At 46.3% G+C, this 19,261-nt stretch overlaps 1 protein-coding gene across 5 annotated transcripts; it reads right to left on the bottom strand.

Annotated features, from left to right (window-relative positions):
- Positions 1–304: 304 nt before the first annotated feature.
- Positions 305–10,287, bottom strand: LOC130857716 (fumarylacetoacetate hydrolase domain-containing protein 2A). 5 transcript variants are annotated; one of them, XM_057743429.1, is made up of 9 exons: positions 10,129–10,279; positions 9,756–9,882; positions 7,522–7,793; positions 6,029–6,245; positions 2,373–2,432; positions 2,003–2,165; positions 837–945; positions 638–725; positions 305–516 (listed from the first exon to the last, which is right to left on the bottom strand). In XM_057743429.1, the coding sequence occupies exons 3-9, from the start codon at positions 7,764–7,766 to the stop codon at positions 454–456; spliced, it is 945 nt and encodes a 314-aa protein (XP_057599412.1). In that variant the 5' UTR covers positions 7,767–7,793; positions 9,756–9,882; positions 10,129–10,279; the 3' UTR covers positions 305–453. The 5 variants fall into 5 exon arrangements, with proteins under 5 accessions (XP_057599412.1, XP_057599411.1, XP_057599409.1 ...); XM_057743428.1 differs by having other exon boundaries at positions 9,756–9,833; XM_057743426.1 differs by lacking the exon at positions 9,756–9,882 and having other exon boundaries at positions 10,129–10,287.
- Positions 10,288–19,261: the final 8,974 nt, after the last annotated feature.

Raw genomic sequence — 19,261 nt, 5'->3', positions numbered from 1 at the left:
TGGGGGGAGGAGCCCACGTTGAGACTTCCGGGCCCCAGAACAGAGCTGTGCCCTGGAGCCAGAAGACTGGACTGGGAGGAGCTACAAATCCTTAGCTAGACTATAAAGTCTTTTGAGGTCTGATTGTCCCTTGCTGTCTGTTACTTCCTGCATCCTTCGGGGCAATAAATGAGAGGACTGGGTGAATCCTCTTTTCCCAAGCTCAGCAGTGTCTTTTTGGTGTGATTATGTGTATTTATCTGCTCTCTCCTTCCCCACTGTGTGAGAATGCCCTATCTCATTCCTTGAAATAAATCCTAAAGGAAGACAAAAAGAAGTTTATTGAAGAGGAGCGTGCCATATCCTCCCTGTCTACCTGGAGGAGGAGCCTCAAGGGCTTCTCCCTGTGCTGCGCTCAATGGGAATGGATGTCCCCACCTCGTCTTAAAAGTCCAGGGCCTGCAGCAGAGGCTGTCACACCACCTTGTTGATGATGACACCTAGTTCTTCGATCTCACACTGGACTTCATCGCCCTTCTGCAACAGAGGGGGCCGAGAGGCTGTCAGTCCTTTGGAGTGGCACATACACAGGCCTGGGTTTCTCAAGCCTGAGCCAACCCTGCCAGGCCTTCTTCCTTTCCTTGTTTAGCCAGCCTACCTTGAGAAAGACAGGAGGTTTCCTGAATGCACCAACACCTGGGGGGGTCCCAGTCAGGATGACGTCCCCTGGGTAAAAAGTGACGAACCTAGGGCAAAAGGACCAGGTGAGACCAGGGGCTGAGGTGGCCACAGCCTGGCATGGAGGGCTCAGTTTATCCTCCAGGTGGGTGTTTGGGGTGGGGCTCCATCCCACTTACTTGGAGACCCAGGCTATCAGCTCTTCTGTCTTAAACACCATCTGGTTGGTGTTGCTACTCTGGACCACCTCCCCATTCACTCGGCAGCAGATCTTTAAGTTGTGTGGATCTGAAATGCAAAAGCACTTTGGGGTACTCCCTTCTTTCTTGCAAACCCCTCTTGATAATCAGCTAGAAAATGAAAGCACGGGGAGGCCTTGTGACTCGCCAGGTGAGAGGGGTGTCTGCCGAGCTCCCTGTGCGTGCTCCTGACACCCCTGACCCTGGAACTCTGTGTGGACACTGGCCTCCTCAGGCCTCCCTGTATCCACCACCTTGCAGAGCGCCTGCCAGTGGTCTCTTGGGTGGGTTACAGAGGGGATGTTCCAGACTCTCAAGAGGGAGAGAAAAATGGATGTTTTTGCCTTAAGAAACAGGTGTTTATCCACAGCAGAGGCTGACCTGGCATCTATAAAGTGACAGGGTAGCAGCACGAGCAGGAGTAGTGAAGACTCCTGCACCTGACAGCTTACCTGTAATAGTGTCCTGCGTAAACAGCACTTTTAACTTTTTGGTGTTTTACACATTCACAACCACCACCCTGGGGAACACAATTTAACTTCGCTGATGACTGACTGCATGGTGTGAGGCTGAACTGCACGGACACAGCCCCACCCAGATGGCGGTACTCTGTCCTCTTAACCACCGTCTTTCTTTCTGGCTCTCGCTGTGCCCTCGCTGCTTGTAGCTGCTGCTGCCTGGCTACACAGTGGCTGGGTGAGGCCCTGTGGGTGGTCTCACATCTCCCTTATTGTAGAAGATGTAGGGGGCTCTGGAACAGCCATTCTCTGTGATGCTCAAAGGCCAGCTTTGCTTCCTTCCAACTTAAAGACTCTCCCAGATGGTGGCAGCCAGAGGAAGCCTAACCCACCCATCAGAAGAGTACTGCTCTTTGTAATCCACTTCTGCAATTGTAGTTCTCTATGGGGTTAGGGGACAGGGTGAGGCCCACTGGAGAACTCATGGCCCAGGTTGAGAGATTTGCTCTAATATCAGCAATCAACAAAAGGGCAGCTGGGGATCGGACGCCCACATAGAGCCATACCCCTCACTCCCACTTCCTGGGAAGCTGCTTTTTCTTTACTGATGCATCTATCTAAGAGCAAGAAGAGGAGTCAGAGACCTACCTGCGACACTGTCCTTGGTCACCAAGGCAGGGCCCAGGGGGCAGAATGTGTCAAAGGTTTTCCCCAGCAGCCACTGCTTTCCATTGCGTTTTATTTGCCAGTCACGAGCACTCACGTCATGTGCCACAGTGAAGCCAGCCACATGGGCCATGGCATCTGTGGCCTGTGGGGGGCAGGGGATTTGGCCAGATTGGAGGTTAAATCATAGTGACACCAACCCCTATAACAAACGATCTCAAAGCCTCAATCCCATGTTAGTGGCCAGAGCTAGCCAGAGGTGGCACGTGAGGGGCAAGGCAGCATCAGGAGCAGACAGATGCCAACCACTTCCCAATGCCAGGGACAGCTGGCACCACCCTTTCCACCTCACCTTGATGTGCTTGCCTCTCTTTCCAATGACCACGGCCAGCTCCACCTCCCAGTCCACCTCCTGTAGAGCAGGAAAGGAGCAGTGAGCTGCCTGGCTCTGGGCAGCGTTCTTCTGCTGAGGGGCTACACACTGCCTCAGGGCCGGGGCCTCTTAACCGTGGGGGCTGGCTGCAGGCACACGTTTGTAAGACCAGGAACCAGAGTGAACAGCAGGGGAGGGATCCTGTGCAGACCCATAAACTTTGGGCAGTGGCAGGCGGCACCACTGGAGGGAGGCAGAACTCCCCATGTGACTGCAGAAGAGCAACATTTGTCTGGGCAGGGAGTTTAAGAGTCATTCTGGATACTTCCAAAAAAGAATGAATAGCAAGTAACAACAGCTAACCCTACTGTGTGCCAGCCACTATTCTAAGTGCTTTAATGTACTAACTCAAATAATAAGAAAAGGATCACCAAAATAAATGTGGGCCAAAGGCTTGAATAAGCAATTCATAAAAAGAAATACATACACATGGCCACAAAAAGGAAAACATGCTCAGCCCTTCCCATAATCAGGGAAGTATCAAATAGATACAATTTAGCTTTTCAAACTAACTGTTCTAACAGTAACAACCAAAAACAAAAAAAGAACTGGGCTTCTTGGGGAAATGGCTTATTCCAAGTCTGAGACAGAGGATACAAGATGAGCCTGGAATAGCTTGGCCATAGCAAGGAAGTGCTCAGAAAGCGATGCCATCTTGAAGCCCCCTACTGGCCAAATTGAGACCCTCTGATTATCAAAAAGAATGTAGGACTTCCCTGGTGGCGCAGTGGTTGAGAATCCACCTGCCAATGGAGGGGTCACGGTTCAATCCCTGGTCTGGGAAGATCCCACAGGCTGAGGAGCAGCTAAGCCACAACTACTGAGCCTGTGCTCTAGAGCCCGAGCCACAACTACTGAAGACTGTGCCCCAGAGCTCTAGGGCCTGCATGCCGCAACTACTGAGGCTGTGTGCTGTAACTACTGAAGCCCATGCACCTAGAGCCTGTGTTCTGCAACGAGAAGCCACCACCACAAGAAGCCTGTGCACTGCAAAGAAGAGTAGCCCCTGCTCGCCACAACTAGAGAAAGCCCTCGCACAGCAACAAAGACCCAACACAGGCCCCCCGCCCCAGTGTAAGTAAGTGCACTATGACATACTGGATAAAATTAAAAATCAAGAATTTACAGTGCTACTAAAGGCACGGGGTGAAAAAGGGAGAGAAGCTGTATTTCTTCACAGAATACCAGCTAATAAAAGAAGGCATGATGGAAAAATCACCTTTTTCTAACCCTTACTGTAATAGTGGATTCAGGTAAGGATGACCAGATGATCCCTGGATGAAAAACTGTGGGGCAATAAGACAGTCACATGGTTTCAATGACTGCCCTGCAGACTGTTTACTAATTGCCACAGTGAAATGTAACTTTACAGTGGAGAGGTCACATGAGTGTCAAGTAAACTAAGTGATCAAACTTTAGGACCACCCAACATGAGTCTCCCAATGGGATGCAATACAAGTACACACCTGTTGCTGTAGACTGAATGTTTGTGTCCCACCCCCCAATTCATATATTGAAACCTAACCCCCAGTGTGATGGTATTAGGAGGTGAGGCCTCTGAGAGGTGATCAGGTCATGAGGGCAGAGCCCCCATGAAGAGGATTACTGCCCTTATAAAAAGAGATCCCAGAGAGCTCCCTTCTACCACGTGAGCACACAGTGAAGAGACTGCCATCTATGGACCAGGAAGTGGGCCCTCACCAGGCACCAAATCTGCTGGCTCCTTGATCTTGGACTTCCCTGCCTCCAGAACTGCGAGAACTGAATGTCTTGTTTATAAGCCATCCATTCTATGGTGTTTTGTTATATCAGCCCGAATAGATTAAGACACCTGTGTAGAACTCGACAAAAATGTTTAACCTGAATCTAATCATAAGGAATCAACCACACAAATCCAGAGTGTGAGACACACTATGAGACAGCTTGCCTGGTTTCTTCAAAAAGTGTCATACAGGGTCTTCCCTGGTGATGCAGTGGTTAAGACTCCGTGCTCCCAATGCAGGGGGCCTGGGTTCGATCCCTGGTCAGGGAACTAGATCCCACATGCATGCTGCAACTAAGAGTTCGCATGCCACAACTAAGGAGCCCACCTGCTGCAACTAAGACCCAGCACAACCAAATAAATATTAAAACAAAAAACCAAAAAGTGTCATGAAAGATAAAAAAAAGAGCAGGGGGAAAAACTGCTTGAGATTGGGGTTAGGAAGCTATGGGCCACAGACCAAATTCTTGCTTGTTTGCTGTCTGTTAATGTAAATAAATTTTTCCTGGAACACGGCCATGTTGATTCATTCATGTAGTAGCCATGCCGCTTTCACACTACAATGGCAAAGCTGAACTGTTGCAACAGACACTGTTTGGCACTCAAAGCCTAATAGTTACTAACTGGCCCTTTGAGAAAAAGTCTGTGGTTCCCTGCTCTAGATAAAAGGCACTAAAGAGAAATAACCAAATATAATGTGTGACCTTGATTGATCCTGGACCAAAACCAAAAAACAAAACAGGGCCCAAATTAAAAGTCATCTTTGGGGGCAACTGGGAATAATCCCAATTGGACTATATATCAGATATTATTCATGTTAACTTTCTTAGTTGTGATAATTGTATTATAGTCACGTAGGACATGGTCCTTATTCTTACAGGATGCATGTTGAAGTTTCTATGAGTCAACTGTCTTAATGTCTGTAACTTACTTTCAAAGGTTCTTCCCATTTTGCCTCTAAAAAAAGTGGGTGTGAGCCTGTGGGACATGAGGGAAGGAGAGGAAGAGGCAGGAAACACAAATACAGCAAGATGTTCACAGTGAATCCAAGAGAAGAGTCTGTGGGTAGTCACTGCACTTTTTTTCAACTTTCCTATAATTTCCAAAATATTTCTACACTAAAAATTTGAAAGTATTAGTAAGGGTACATACACTGCTGGTGGACATGTAAATTGCTTTTGCAACTTTTCTGAGGGTCACTTTGGGCTGATTTTTGAAACTCTGCCTATACTCTGACAAAGACATTCAAATTCTAAGAGTTTATTCAAAGGAAATAATCAGTCATGGATGAGCAGTCTTTTCTATAAGGATGTTCACTGCAACATTATTTATAAAAGCTAAAAACTGCAAACAACCTATCTAGCAATATGAGGACTCCTGAATAAATCACGGCCATCGATACAACAGAAAACTAAGCAGTAATCTACAAAATGTCAGGGGAGAATATTTAATGGCATGAAAAATGTTCTTGATGGAGACTTAAGTAAATGATAGGCATATGCACAGTATAAATAGAAACAGGAATAGAAAAACATTGGGAAGATATACAGCAAAACATAAATGTTGCAAGTCCTGGGCAGTGGGAACATGAGTGACTTTTAATTTATGTTCATCTGTATTTTATTAATTGTCTTTAATGCAAGTATATTACTTTTGTAATCAGGAAAAGATATAAATTAATGTCCTGTTCCCTGCCCCGCGCAAGCAGTCCTATTGCTATATAATCCCCTGGAGTTTCTGTTTAATGCACTACTGAGCAACAGCTGGTTCCTTTAGGCTGGAAGAGTTGGGGGGACAGTGGGGAGGCACCAACCTGGCTCTCAGGCGGGAGGACGATCTCATCGTAGGGCCCCACAATGGAGCTGGCAAACTTGCTGAAGATGATGGGCTCCTTGGGCATGGGCACGTTCTGCTCTTTGCAGTGGTCCGCATAGTTCATGCCCACGCATACCACCTTGTCTGGCCGTGTGACTGGGGCCAGGAATGTCACCTCTGAACGCGGCAGGACTGGCAACTGGGCAGCCAGGGCTCTGTAGAGACCAGAGCAGGAAAAAGGGCACACTGGGGAGATCCGGCAGCAGCTACAAGTTTTACTTTTTAAAACGTATTTTCTAGATCAACCATCAGAGTCAGCATGAAAATCAAGCCCAGCTTTTGTCCTTTGATATCAGAGCACTGTTTACATTTATCCTGTTCATGTTTATCCAGTGTTGATTTCCTCTCCCCCACTAGGTGATACATGTCCACGTAAGAGAATTCAAAAGGTGCAAATGGGAATAATGGAAAGGTCTCTCTTCCACCCCTTCTCCTAGTCACCCCGCTCCAACCCTGGAGACAACCACTGTGTCCTGCATAGCTCCTCACAGCCACTCTATGTATACTCTTCTCCCACCTTTTTTATGCAAATGATAGCACATTATACATATCTTTTAAAAATATGTATTTTAGAGATCTCACCAAAACAATAAATAGCTTCCTCTTTTTCATATGGCTGCATGTTATTGCACAGTAGAGACACTCAATTCTCTAATGAGGACATGGAGGTAGTTTCTAATCTTGCGAGAATAGGCAAGTGGGGGAAAATACTGTTACCAACACTGTGCTGTCAAACACTTGTATTTTTGTCAGTTAAATAGATGAAAATGACATTTCAAAGTGGTTTTTTGTTTTTGTTTTTCTGCTGCACAATGCAGCATGCAGGATAATTCCCCCTCCAGATACAGAACTTGCGCCCCCTGCAGTGGAAGCACAGTCTTAATCGCTGGACTGCTAGGGAAGTCCCCTCAAAGTGGTTTCTAATTTACTGTTCATCCACACCTTTAGACCAGGTTCCATAGGGCGCCTGGCTTCAGGGAGGCCCTTACATAATCCAGCCCAAACCCAAGAACCATCTTTAAGAATCTTCTTGCAGTTCTCTCTCCTCTAATGAGCCAAGTCCAACCACTCCCCCAGCTTCCCAAGAAGGGAAGGACCCCAGGTTCCAGCCCTTCAGGCAAGCAGGAACTTAATCCCCCAGGGAAGGCAGTGTGACAAAGTGGAATTCTGGTTCTACTACCAAGTGTCCGGCCTTCGGATAGTCAACCACCCTCCCTGGGCCTTGGTTTCCCCCTCTGTAAACTGAGGATGTTGTCATATAAGATTTCTAAGGCTCTTCACTAAGAGAACAGGTGAGAAGGGAAGGCTGTGTTACTGTGATCCCTTGCAAAAGAGCTCCCACTGGTTCTGTTTCCCAGGGCAGGGATGTGGGTGGGAGAAGGGAGTGGGACTAGGGCAGCAGCAGCAAGGCAATGCTGCCTGCTGATTTACCTTCTTGCCACTGAGAGCGTGGCCTCTCCCTGCTCCAGGAACTCTATCATCGTCTTGGGCAGTGTGGGGTCAAAGGCGTTGAGGTTGATGACACCCCTGCCATTCCCTGACTCCAGGCCCAGATGAGGTCCCATTAGGTGGGGTGCCTGGAACTGCACCAATCTCATGTCTCTGGACGGTTGAAAGGGCCACCTCTGAGCCTGCAGCAGAGCCGTGAGCAACCTTCTTCTACCAGAGACCAGCATCAGAGCCTATGGAGGAAAAAGCGGGTCCTAGGGGACAGAGAGAGGCCAAAACCATCATCAGGGTTCCTAAAGTTCCTTGTGCTGCAGCCCAGTCCTTTCACCCTGTGAGCCATTCTTGGCACACCACATGGGAAGTGGTCCAGATTTTAACTTATTTTACTCTGTACACTTTATAAGGTGATTTTTTTTTGCTCAATTCAGTGCCCATAATGAAACATTTCTAGAGAAGCAACTAATTCATGCCAGCCACTAAGCTAGGTCCCAGGGATTCCAGCCTTCCTTCAACCAGCGCTTTCTGAACACCTAGACTATACCTGGCACCACTGAGGCACTGGGCAAACAATGTAGGTCAGACACACTCAGCCCTGCCACCCTGCCTGCAGAGGGAACTGATGTTAACAATGGATGCCGTTAAGTACGATTCAGCAATTGGGACTATTGCTGTGAAGATCAAGGGCCCTGTCTTGGTCTCATCTCTTGAGGAAGTGTGGACTGGGCTAAAATGAGCAGGACTAGGAACTAGTTAAGAGCGGAGCCCAGCATGACCAAGAGACCACAGGTGAAACTGGCTTCACAGTTGCCCCAAGTACTTTTTTAAATGCCAATTTGACGCTGTTACCCTCCTACTGAAAATGCTTTCCATTGCTCACATGACCAAGCCAGAACCCCTTCCAAGCTGTCCCAGCCTTTTCAGAGCAGCCCCCACCTGCCTCTGCAGGCAGTAATTATTTAGTTGCTCCTGTGCTGGAGCACATGCTGCCTGAGGAGAGAGGCTGCAGACAGAAGGTGGGGTTGAGGCCTGACAGGCATCATGGGGCTGTCTCCTCTCTGGGATCTGGGGCCACGACTGCCGCTTTCGCTGCCGAGTACATAGTGCCTAGCACTGTGCCTGCCACACAAAGGGCTCCCAGCTACTCTCTGCTGAATGATCAAATGCCAGATGCAGGGGCTTGACTTTTCACTAATTGGGAAAGTTTGGTGATTGTCAACCTCAGGAGGGGTGGTTCTGCCTTCCCTCCTCAAATCACTTAGAAAGTATCAACAAAGAGTCAGGTCCCATTTCGAGTCCTAGGCTCCACTCAAAGACAAATCCCATTCTCTTCCTTTGTTTCTAAGTCTGGTTTCCATTCCAGCTGTCCCTCCTCTTCGTGGTTCCTTGCTTTTAAAAGTAGTCCTTTGTGATTAGGCATGTGGAGGTAATCCCAGACTCCTGGTTCTCGGATGATTCGATCTGCCTTGTTAAGTTAAAGATTCATTAGATCCAGGTCACTGATCCGATCGCTGTGCTGACCGATGAGTTTAACCAGAAAACGAGAAGTTTTGAACTGTCTTACACAAGCACCAACCGTGCCACTGTCAGGTGCTGTTCAAGCTAAAGTGTATGCACTCAGACACTCCACACACTAAGACAATTATCTTAGTGTAATTGCTCCCACTGGATGCCAGGTCTTACTTTAAGTGCTTTACCTACAATGGCTGATTTAATTCTCTTGACAACTGTGTAAGATAGGGGCTGTTGGTCTCATTCCACAGATGAAAAAACTAAGGCTGGAAGAGCTTAAGGGATTTGCCCAAATTCCCAAGGACAGGAAAGAGCTGGGACTGGCAATCAAAGAGATGGGACTGGTAAACCAATCCAAGTCCAGGTGACACTGAAGGTTTGGGCTAAAGTGTTCTAGGGGTTTTAGGAGTTGGACACTTTAGCCCAGAGGTTGTGATGAGAAGTAGGAACCTCCAACAGGAGATCTTCTGGAAGCCCAGGGACACCTGGTATGCCCCGGGAAACTTGACCTCCTGCTGGCTACTGCCTCACGGATAAGGCTGGTCACCTGCCCTCCCAGACAGCCGCAGGCCCCACTGACTCCCTTTCCCACATGACAGGCCCTTGCAGGGTCTCATTCCACCCTATAACAATCCCCTCAGGCTGAACGCCTCATTGTACATAAGGGGCACTGAGGCTTAAGGAGGTAAAGTCACCTGTCAAGGTACCTGAAAGTGGCCTCGCTGCTCCTGTGGGAACCACTGTGCCCCAGAGCCCAAGCTCAATCCAACTCCGGAAAAGGGTCCCTGAGCAAAGAGGCAGGAACACGGGGCGCCAACGGCGCAGGCGTCAAGTCTGCGAGCCAAGGGTATGCACCTGGGACCGCGTCCCACCCTCCACTCACCTGGGCCCCTGGCCGGCTCCCCCGTTTCCCTGTATGCCCAGCTCCGTCCCCTGCACTCAGTGGGCGCTCAGGAGGGCTCGCCCGCCCTGTCCGTGTGGTGGAGGGCCGCGCACCTGCGTCCAGTCCTGCCCTCGGCGGGAGGCCGGGAGGAAGGCTGAGGCCCGTTGAGCCCGCAGTCTGGCCCAAACCTAACCTACCTGGTGCCCTGTGCTGTCAGGACAGGACTCGCGGGCCCGAGGCCAAGGTCACCAGGCGCCTGAGCGCACGTACGACGTTCCAAAGACCGCAACCCCCGTGGAGTTCTAACGCTGCAGCTTACCGCGCGGCTCCTCTAAATAAGGCGTCAGCAGAGGCGGGCGCTCCCTGCTGACGTCACAGGACAACGACCAAGAGCAGAGCGTCCAGCTCGGTGCCGGAAGCCAAGCCGCGGAGGGGGCGGGCTTAGCGCTGGAGGGTGGGTTGTGTTTCTCTTGGTCCTGCAGGCATGTGGGCGAGGACCCGACGCTGGCGAAGCCAGCCGTATACCCCGGGCGTCATGTTCCCGGAGGCGCTCCCGCAGGCGGCCTGCGCTTGCACGAACCTGAAAGTGGGTGCTTCCTGAAATTTTGCGCCCTGGGCGCCTCGCTGGCCTCGCCCGCGTCGGTCTCTGCATCTGGGCCAGGCCCTGCTCTGATGGTTGAGCGACGTGCGGTGGAGACCAAATTCTGGCGCGCTGGTTTTCAAAGACAAATCTTTTTGCCTTCTGATTGTGCCATATCAGTGAAGAGAGGAGTGATGGTTGCACCCATTTTACATATGAGGAAACTGAGGCCGGAAGTGCTTTGCTCTAGATGGCATTCTTGACCCAAGCGCAGCCTTTTACACCTTTTACAGCCCTGTTTTCATACGTACTATGTGGTACTGTGCGCAGGGTAGTGGGAGGCATAGCATCCATTGTTAGAAAATATGCATTCTAGTGGAGAGGTGGTTTAATTAAAACAAGCTGTTACAATCCAGCTCACCGGGGCTCTGGACAAGAAGCCCAAGACTTGATCAAGGAGCAGATCTTCAGGGCTTTATTTGCCCCAGAAAGGAGTTTGAGCCTTACCTAAGCACACAGGAGGTGACTGGAAGGTCCTCACAGGGGGTGGGTGCTGTGATTAGACTTGCATTTGAGAAGTTTTGCTCAAGGTAAGGTGTCTGGGTAAGAGTGGTCTAGCTGAGAGCAGTGATGGCTTGGTGTGCGGCAGAGAGGGTGAAAGTCCAGAGATGTTTAGAAGGCAGAACTGATGGCCTCAGTGATAATAGGAGGTGGGTGTAAGGGGGAAGGAGGTGCGAGGCTGACTCAGGTCTCTGGCCTGGTAGATGGCAGTGCCACTCGTGGAGACAGAGGTTCTGGAGAAGCAGCATGTCTGGAGAGAGGATGGGGAGCTCAGTTTGGGTGGTTGTGTCTAATGTGCCTGTGGGGCATTCTAGGGGCTTTGCGTGGGTCTGGAGCGTCAGCTCTTGTCTGGCTTGAAGATAGAGGTCAGGTCAGCATAGAGATATAAATGGAAACTGGGGGTGAGTGTCATCAGGGGAATGTGCTAAAGAGAGCCTGGCATAACCCCCAGTCAGGAGACCCATCATGTAAGGATCAGCCAGAGAGACTGGAGGGAAACAGTGAGACAGAAGAACACATAACTTAGGCAGAGGTCTGGGGACTATGCTTTCTGAATGCCAAGGAGAGGAGGACTTCCATCCTGGACAGGATGGAGTAGTGGACAGGATTTACCCTCCTTCATGAAACAACAAAAAACTCAGACAACATATGCAAACCAATGGTTTTCAAGAAATTGGACCTCAGGCAATGAAGAACAGCGATCTCAGATAGACGGGAAACAAATGAGACAAGCCCTGTGGTTGCCCAGCTTAATGCTTTAAGAGAGTTTCTTCTCCCACAGCACAGAGACGGGGAACTGAGGTGAAGCCAGCATACCCCCATAAGTTGCAGCAGTGGAGCTGAGGGCCTGGTGAGACCAAGGAAACTAGAGTTTACTGGACGGAGTGCTAGAGAGGAGACCTGGTCAGAAAGAGAACTCAGATCTGCAGATGCTCCCCCTCGAACATTCAGCAGAGTGCTGAACAGTGCATGCCTGTGAGGCAACAACCTGAGACCAGGGAAAGATTTATCAGAAAGAATTAGAGGGAACAGTGTTAAGAGATTGACAGGGCCAGGAACAGTGCCTCTTCTAGTCTGACTGGAAAGACACAGAATTCATTGGACATTGAGTACTCATAAAGGCCTTACCTCCATAGTGGGGAATAATGAAGCTTAGACTAAGGAATGCTCCAGTCCTGCCTGACAAATCATAAAATCAAGACACAAGAGGATCAAACTGTCTCCAAGTAACTTAACTACATCACAGACCAAGCTCAATCATGTTTATAGAAATTAAAAAATATATATATCTAGTATCCAACAAGGTAAACGTCACAAGATCTGGTATCTAATCAAAGATTACCCAGCTTGGAAAGAAGCAGGAAAACATGACTCAGAATAGTAAAACAATTGAATCCAACTCAGAACTGACAGATCTTAGAATTAACTGACAAGGACATAATAACAGTTTTTTTATAACTGTACTCTGTATGTTCAAAAGTTAAGTAGAGGGACTTCCCTGGTGGTCCAGTGGGTTAAAACTCCATGTTCCTAATGCAGGGTGCCCAGGTTTATCCCTGATCAGGGAACTAGATCCCACATGCTGCAACTAAGAGCACACATGCTGTGACTAAAAGATCCCACATGTTGCAACTAAAGATCCTGCATGCAAAAACTGAAGATCCCACACACCTCCGCGAAGATCCTGCATGTGCAACTAAGACCCAGCACAGCCAAATAAATATTTTAAAAAAGAAAAAGTTAAGATTAAAAAAGGGAAGATTAAAGAAAAAAAAGACCCAAACCAACTTCTATTGATGTAAACTGCAGTATCTGAGATGAAAAATACACTAGATGGATTAATGGCAGATTCAACACTGCAGAAGAGAAGATTAGTGAATTTGAAAACATAGCACTAGCTTTTGGGCTGGTGCCTCCATCTTCTGGTAATTTGCCAAAATAACCAACACAAAGGGAAAGAGGAGAGGCTCCCAATCGATAAATATTCTCTAGACCTTTTAGAAGACATGGAATTGTTCCTTTGGCCACATATGTGCGAATCTATAAGAAAGGTGATGTCGACATCAAGGGAACTGACACTGTTCAAAAAGAACTGCCCCACCACTGTTCCCATGGCAAAACTGGAAGAGTCTACAGTGTGTCCCTGCATGCTGCTGGCATTGTTGTAAACAAACAAGGGCAAGAGTCTTGCTGAGAAAATTAATGTACATATTGAGCATGTTAAGCACTCTAAGAGCTGAGATAGCTTCCTGAAACATGTGAAGGAAAGTGATCAGAAAAGAGAAGGAAGCCAGAGCAAAAGGTACTTGGGCTCAACTGAAGCCCAGGTGGATCCACTGGGAGAAATGGAGATATTGGTTCACCACCTTTGAGAACTGGTGGAAAGGGGCCTGAGCTGTTGGAACTCATTCCCTATATATTCATGGCATAATTGGTATTTTTAAAAAAAGACCTCTGGACTGTAAAAATGTTTCTCTTAACTGAGTAGAAGTGTGGTGTTCCCTCCCTCAAAGAGGTGTTTCCAGCAAACTTTTTTCTTTCTTTTTATTTTTTAAAATATTTATTTATTTATTTATTTTATTTTGGACTGCATTGGGTCTTTGTTGCTGTGCACGGGCCTTCTTTAGTTGCAATGAGTGGGGGCCACTCTTCCTTGTGGTGTGTGGGCTTCTCATTGCTGTGGCTTCTCTTGTTGCAGACTATGGGCTCTAGGCATGTGGGCTTCAGTAGTTGTAGTGTGTGGGCTCAGTAGTTGTAGCTTGCAGGCTCTAGAGTGCAGGCTCAGTATTTGTGTAGCACAGGTTTGGTTGCTCCGCGGCCTGTGGGATCTTCCCGAACCAGGGAACCGGTGTCCACTGCATTGGCAGGTGGATTCTTAACCACCTCACCACCAGGGAAGTCCCAAACTTTTTTCTTGAAAAGGGGAAAACATAGCACTAGGAACTATCCAAAATGAAATACAGAGTAAAATATGATTTAAACATGATGAAAAGCCCGTCAATGAGCTGTGAGGAAAAACAATATATGTGTAATTATATCCCTAAAGTAGAGGAGGGGGAAGGGGGAATAGAAAAAAAAAAAAAGAAATAATGGCCAAGACTTTTCTAAACTTGATGAAAACTATAAACCCACTATCCAAGAATCTCAACAACTGCCAAGCACAAAACACATGAGGAAAACTACACCATGGCATAGCATAATCAAGTGGTTCAATACTAGTGATAAAGAGAAAATCTTAAAATAAGCCAGAGGACTTCTGTGTCCAGAAAAATGGAGAAGCACTTGTTTCTATTTCTCCTGCTAAGTACGGCTAAAAGCCTATACGAAACAAACATAAGACGCTGAAAGGAGATGAGAAGGCAGACTGGCGTGGGGTCTGCACAGCAGTGAGGTGACACAGCAGTGAGTTCTCTGGTTTCTTTTTTCTCATATATCCAGAGTTGGTGCTGAAAAAGCTGGCAGCTTGGAAATGCCAATGGGTGCAGGCACAAAAAGCCCCAAGAAAATCCTGCTCTCTTGAGTCAAAGGGCCAGGAAAAGGGACAGCCTTGCAAAACAAAAAGTCTAGAAAATAACTGTTGTACTCCCAGAAAAAATTGTGGCCCTATGCCCACCAGCAAATGTGGAGTGGGAAGCCTAAATTTTCACCCTTGCCAGGCTGTAATGTGGTGCCTCAACCCTTCCCCCATGTCAGAGCGGTGTGCAGGGTGGGTCAGAGAAGGGCAGGTAGGGGAGCCTGCACTGTCTTCCCTGCAGGGTAGTAACAAGGTCACCCTCCACAGTGGGGGCCATGTGGTCAGCTGGAGCTCCCACCCTGCTCAGGAGTAACAAGGATCTTCTTCTCCCTGGGTGTCATAAAGGCTAACTTAATGAAAATGAAAGATAACATATCAAAATTTGTGGGGCACAGCTAAGACAGTACTCAGAAGGAAATTTATAGCTCTAAATTCTTATTTTAGAAAAGAGGAAAATTCTCAAAATAAGCTTAGCTCCTCCTAGCTCCTAGAAAAAGAAGTGCAAAATTAACCCAAAGCAAGCAGAAAGAAGGAAAGAATAGAGACAAAATCAATGAAATAGAAACCAGAAATATAGTAGAGGAAATCAATGAAAGAAAAGATGTTTCTTGAAAAGATCAGTGAAATGACAAACTTCTACCAAGAATGACAAAGGAAAAAAAAACACACCAATTACCAATATCAGGAATGAAATAGGTGATAGCACTGCAGACCCTGAAGGCATCAAAAAGATAATATGAGGCTACTACAAACAATTATACACACGTAAATTTGATAACCTCAGTGAAATGGATAAATTCCTCGAAATATAGACTATCAGAATTCACCCAATATGAAATAGATTATTTGAATAACACAATATCTATAAAGGAAATTTATTTATTTTTTTAAAGTATGTATGTATGTATTTATTTATTTATGTCTGTGTTGGGTGTTTGTTGCTGTGCACAGGCTTTCTCCAGTTGTGGTGAGTGGGGGCTACTCCTCATTGTGGTGCATGGGCATCTCAGTGCAGTGGCTTCTCTTGTTGCAGAGCATGGGCTCTAGGCACACAGGCCTCAGCAGTTGTAGCAGGTGTGCTCAGTAGTTGTGGCACATGGGCTTAGTTGCTCCATGGCATGTGGGATCCTCCTGGACCAGGGATCAAACCCATGTCCCCTGCATCAGCAGGTGGGTTCTTAACCTCTGAGCCACCAGGGAAGCCCAGGAAATTTAAATTGTAGTTTAAAAACTCCTGAAAAAGAAATATCCAGTCTCAGATGATTTCACTGGAAAATCTTACCAAATATTTAAAGGATAAACACCAATTCTACATAATCTATTTCAGAAAATAGACGAGGTAGGAACAATATTTTAATTCATTTTATGAAGCTAGTATTACCCTGATACCCAAAACAGACAAATACAGTATTTAAAAAAAGACAACTACAGAACACTATCTCTTATAAATATAGATTCAAAGCCTTAACAAAGCATTAGCAAATAAATTCAGCAATATATAAAAATAATTCTGTGCCATGACTAAATGGGCTTTATCCCAAGAATGCAAGGCTAGTTCAATAATCTTGGTGAAAGTTTCATAGACATTCACCAAAAATATAATAAAAGATGAATGAAGTGGACTTAAAAGCTTCGGCTCTGCAAAAGGATGCTAAGAATATGAAAGAACAAGCAACAAACTGGGAGAAAAGATTTGCAAACTACAAGGGTGAGTCAAAAATTATCCGCACGGTGGCTGTAGAATTTATAGAAGTTTTAATATAACTGGAGTGTGGATAATTTTTGACTCACGTTCGTACATATCTGACAAAGAACTCATGTCTAGGATACATAAAGGACCCTCAAAACTCAACAGAGAGAAAAACCAATCTAATTAGAAAATGGGTAAATGACATGAAGGGATGTTTCAATGAAGAAGCTATTCAGATGGCGCATGATCCCATGGAAAAAGGGTCAGCATCACTAGCAATTGGGAGGATGCACATTGCGACCAGGATGCGCTTTCACTGCACAATTGTTAGAACAGCTAAAATAAAAAATAGTGACAATCCCAAATGATGGAAAGGATGTTGATAACTGGACCTCTTATACATTGTTGGTGGGAATGTAAAATGCTATAGCTATTCTAGAAAATTGTTTGGCTGTTTCTTAAAACACTAAACGTGCGGGGCTTTCCTTGTGGCACAGGGGTTAAGAATCTGCCCGCCAGGTTCAATCCCTGGTCCAGGAAGATCCCACGTGCCTCGGAGCAACTAAGCCTGTGCACCTCAGCTACTGAGCCTGTGCTCTAGAGCCCACAAGCCACAAATACTGAGCCCATGCGCCGCAACTACTGAAGCCCATGTACCTAGAGCCCGTGCTCCATAACAAGAGAAGCCACCGCAATGAGAAGCCCACACACCACAATGAAGAACAGCCCCTACCCATAGAGAAAGCCTGTGAGCAGCAACGAAGACCCAAAGCAGCCAATAAATAAATAAATAAATAAATAAATAAATATTTTTAAAAATTAAAAAAAAATTTTAAATGCACTTATCATATGGCCCAGCAATTGTGCTCCTGGGCATTTATCCCTGTATGTGATGGTTCATGGAAGTGTTATTTGCAATAGCTAAAAACATGGAAACAAACAAAATGTTTTACGATAGGTTAAACACAACGTGGTACATCCATACCGTGGAATACTACTTGTCAATAAAAAGGAAGTATTTGTTAATTAATGTATGTACATTTTTTTTTAGAAATAATGCTATCGCACACTTACTAGACTACAGTATAATGTAACATAACTGTTATAGGCACTGGGAAAATTAAAAATTCATGTGACTGACTTTATCACAATATTTACTATATTGCAGTGGTCTGGAACCAAACCCCCAATATCTCCAAGGTGTGCCTGTATACCCTTTTACACACATTTGAACTCTGTACAGCAACAAAATAACTCAATGTGAGGCTCATCTTCTTAGGAATGAAGAAGTTCTTACCCTTTCCCCAGGAGTCGTATCCACTGGCTGTTATTAATTGCTATTCAAATCTAGTAACAGCCCCCCTGAAAATTCTATTACCTAAAATGTAAAATTAAGGTCTGACACTTGTGTGTAAAGTAAAATTGGGAAGAAGGAGAGAGAAGAAGCAAATGGGTAGCATATCCAAATGTAACAATCAAATAGAAAATACACAAAGCTACTGCAGTTCTCCGGTATTTTGTCACAAGGTCATAAATGCTACTGATGACTTTTTCTATCACTGAACATTCTGCATTTCCCCTGCCCTCAACAAGAACCTCAGCTGGTTGGGGTTCTTTACCTAGAGGAGTGACCTAAACTTTCATTCCTCAAAGGTTTGAGCCCACAAGCACCCTGCCTTTTTTGGTTGCTATAGGTTTCCATTAACCTTTACTATGGCTGTATTTTTCATTAAACTTTACTGCTAACATATGTCCTGTGAGGGCAAATCTCTGCCCCTCCCATGATGGAGAAGGTCCATGTAATCAACCTGCCACCAGAGGGCTGGCTGGTGCCCAGGGGGAACAGTACCTAACAGGGATCAACACTGGTCTCTTCTGTTGGCAAGTGAGGCACTTAGCAGTGGCATTAGCCAGGTCAGGCTTGGTGAGGAGAAGTCCATGCTGCTGAGACCATGCACGGGCTCCACTCCTGCCATCCTGGTCACTTAGTTCATGGGCCCACTGAGCAAGCACTGGGGTGGCTGGGAAGAGCAACAGGGTACCTCACTTTGTCCACCTGATGACTAAATGTATCCTCTGCAGTGGATGCCTTTTGGTGGGCATTCACATGGACATCAATGTCTTCACAGTCCATGCCCATTCAGACAGGCCCATCCACATAATTCTCCAGACTTTCTTGTTACCGATTTCTTGTTACTGATTAACTTTATGTGTCAACTTGGCTTGGCCATGGTGCCCAGAAATCTGGTCAAACATTATTCTGGATGTTTCTGTGAGAGTGTTGTGGGGATGAAATTAACATTTAAATCAGTGGACTTTGAGTGAAGCACTTTGCCCTCCATAATGTGGGTGGGTCTCGCCCAATCAGTTGAATGCCTCAATGGAACAAAGACTCACCTCCCCCAAGCAAAAAGGAATTTTGCTGGCAGATGGCCTTTCAACTCAAGCTGCAACTCCTCCCAGAGTCTCCAGCCTGCTAACCTACCCCATGAGATTTTGGACATGCAAAGCCTTCACAATCATATAAGCTAATTTCTTAAAATTATCTATCTATCTATCATATATCTATCTATCTATCTATCATCTATCATCTACCTATCTATTATCTATCTATCTTTCATCTATCATCTATCTATCATCTCTCTATCTATCATCTATCATCTATTTATCTGTCATCTATCATCTATCTATCTTCTATCTATCATCTATCTATCTATCTATCATCTATGTATCTATCTATGTTGGTTCTATTCTCTGGTGAACACTGACTAATTTTCCAGTCTTCCATTCCTGTTCCATCCAAGTCCTTGACTATGAAGCCAAACTATTAGCAACTAATCATGAATCAGTGACCAGTAGATTCAAACTGCTGGTAAGCTACTGCTGCAGAAAATCAAATAGACTGCGCAAGTTCTCCCCACAGGGACGATGCTTCCTTACCATTGACCTTCTGGGTCATCCTTGAATGAGATGGTCATGCTGCAG

Source organism: Hippopotamus amphibius, chromosome 7 (genome assembly GCF_030028045.1).
Source record: "Hippopotamus amphibius kiboko isolate mHipAmp2 chromosome 7, mHipAmp2.hap2, whole genome shotgun sequence".
NCBI lineage: Eukaryota > Metazoa > Chordata > Mammalia > Artiodactyla > Hippopotamidae > Hippopotamus > Hippopotamus amphibius.
Note: the sequence above shows the minus strand (reverse complement) of the source record. Positions and strands in the feature narration are given on the sequence as shown.

Excerpts from the sequence above, each read along its gene's own strand:
- LOC130857716 (XM_057743426.1), bottom strand. The coding sequence starts at position 7,766 with ATGCTGGTCTCTGGTAGAAGAAGGTTGCTCACGGCTCTGCTGCAGGCT. Across the intron at positions 6,246-7,521 it reads ACGCTCTCAGTGGCAAGAAG|AGCCCTGGCTGCCCAGTTGC; the intron begins GTAAATCAGCAG and ends TGGTCTCTACAG. Across the intron at positions 2,433-6,028 it reads TCCTCCCGCCTGAGAGCCAG|GAGGTGGACTGGGAGGTGGA; the intron begins GTTGGTGCCTCC and ends CCTGCTCTACAG.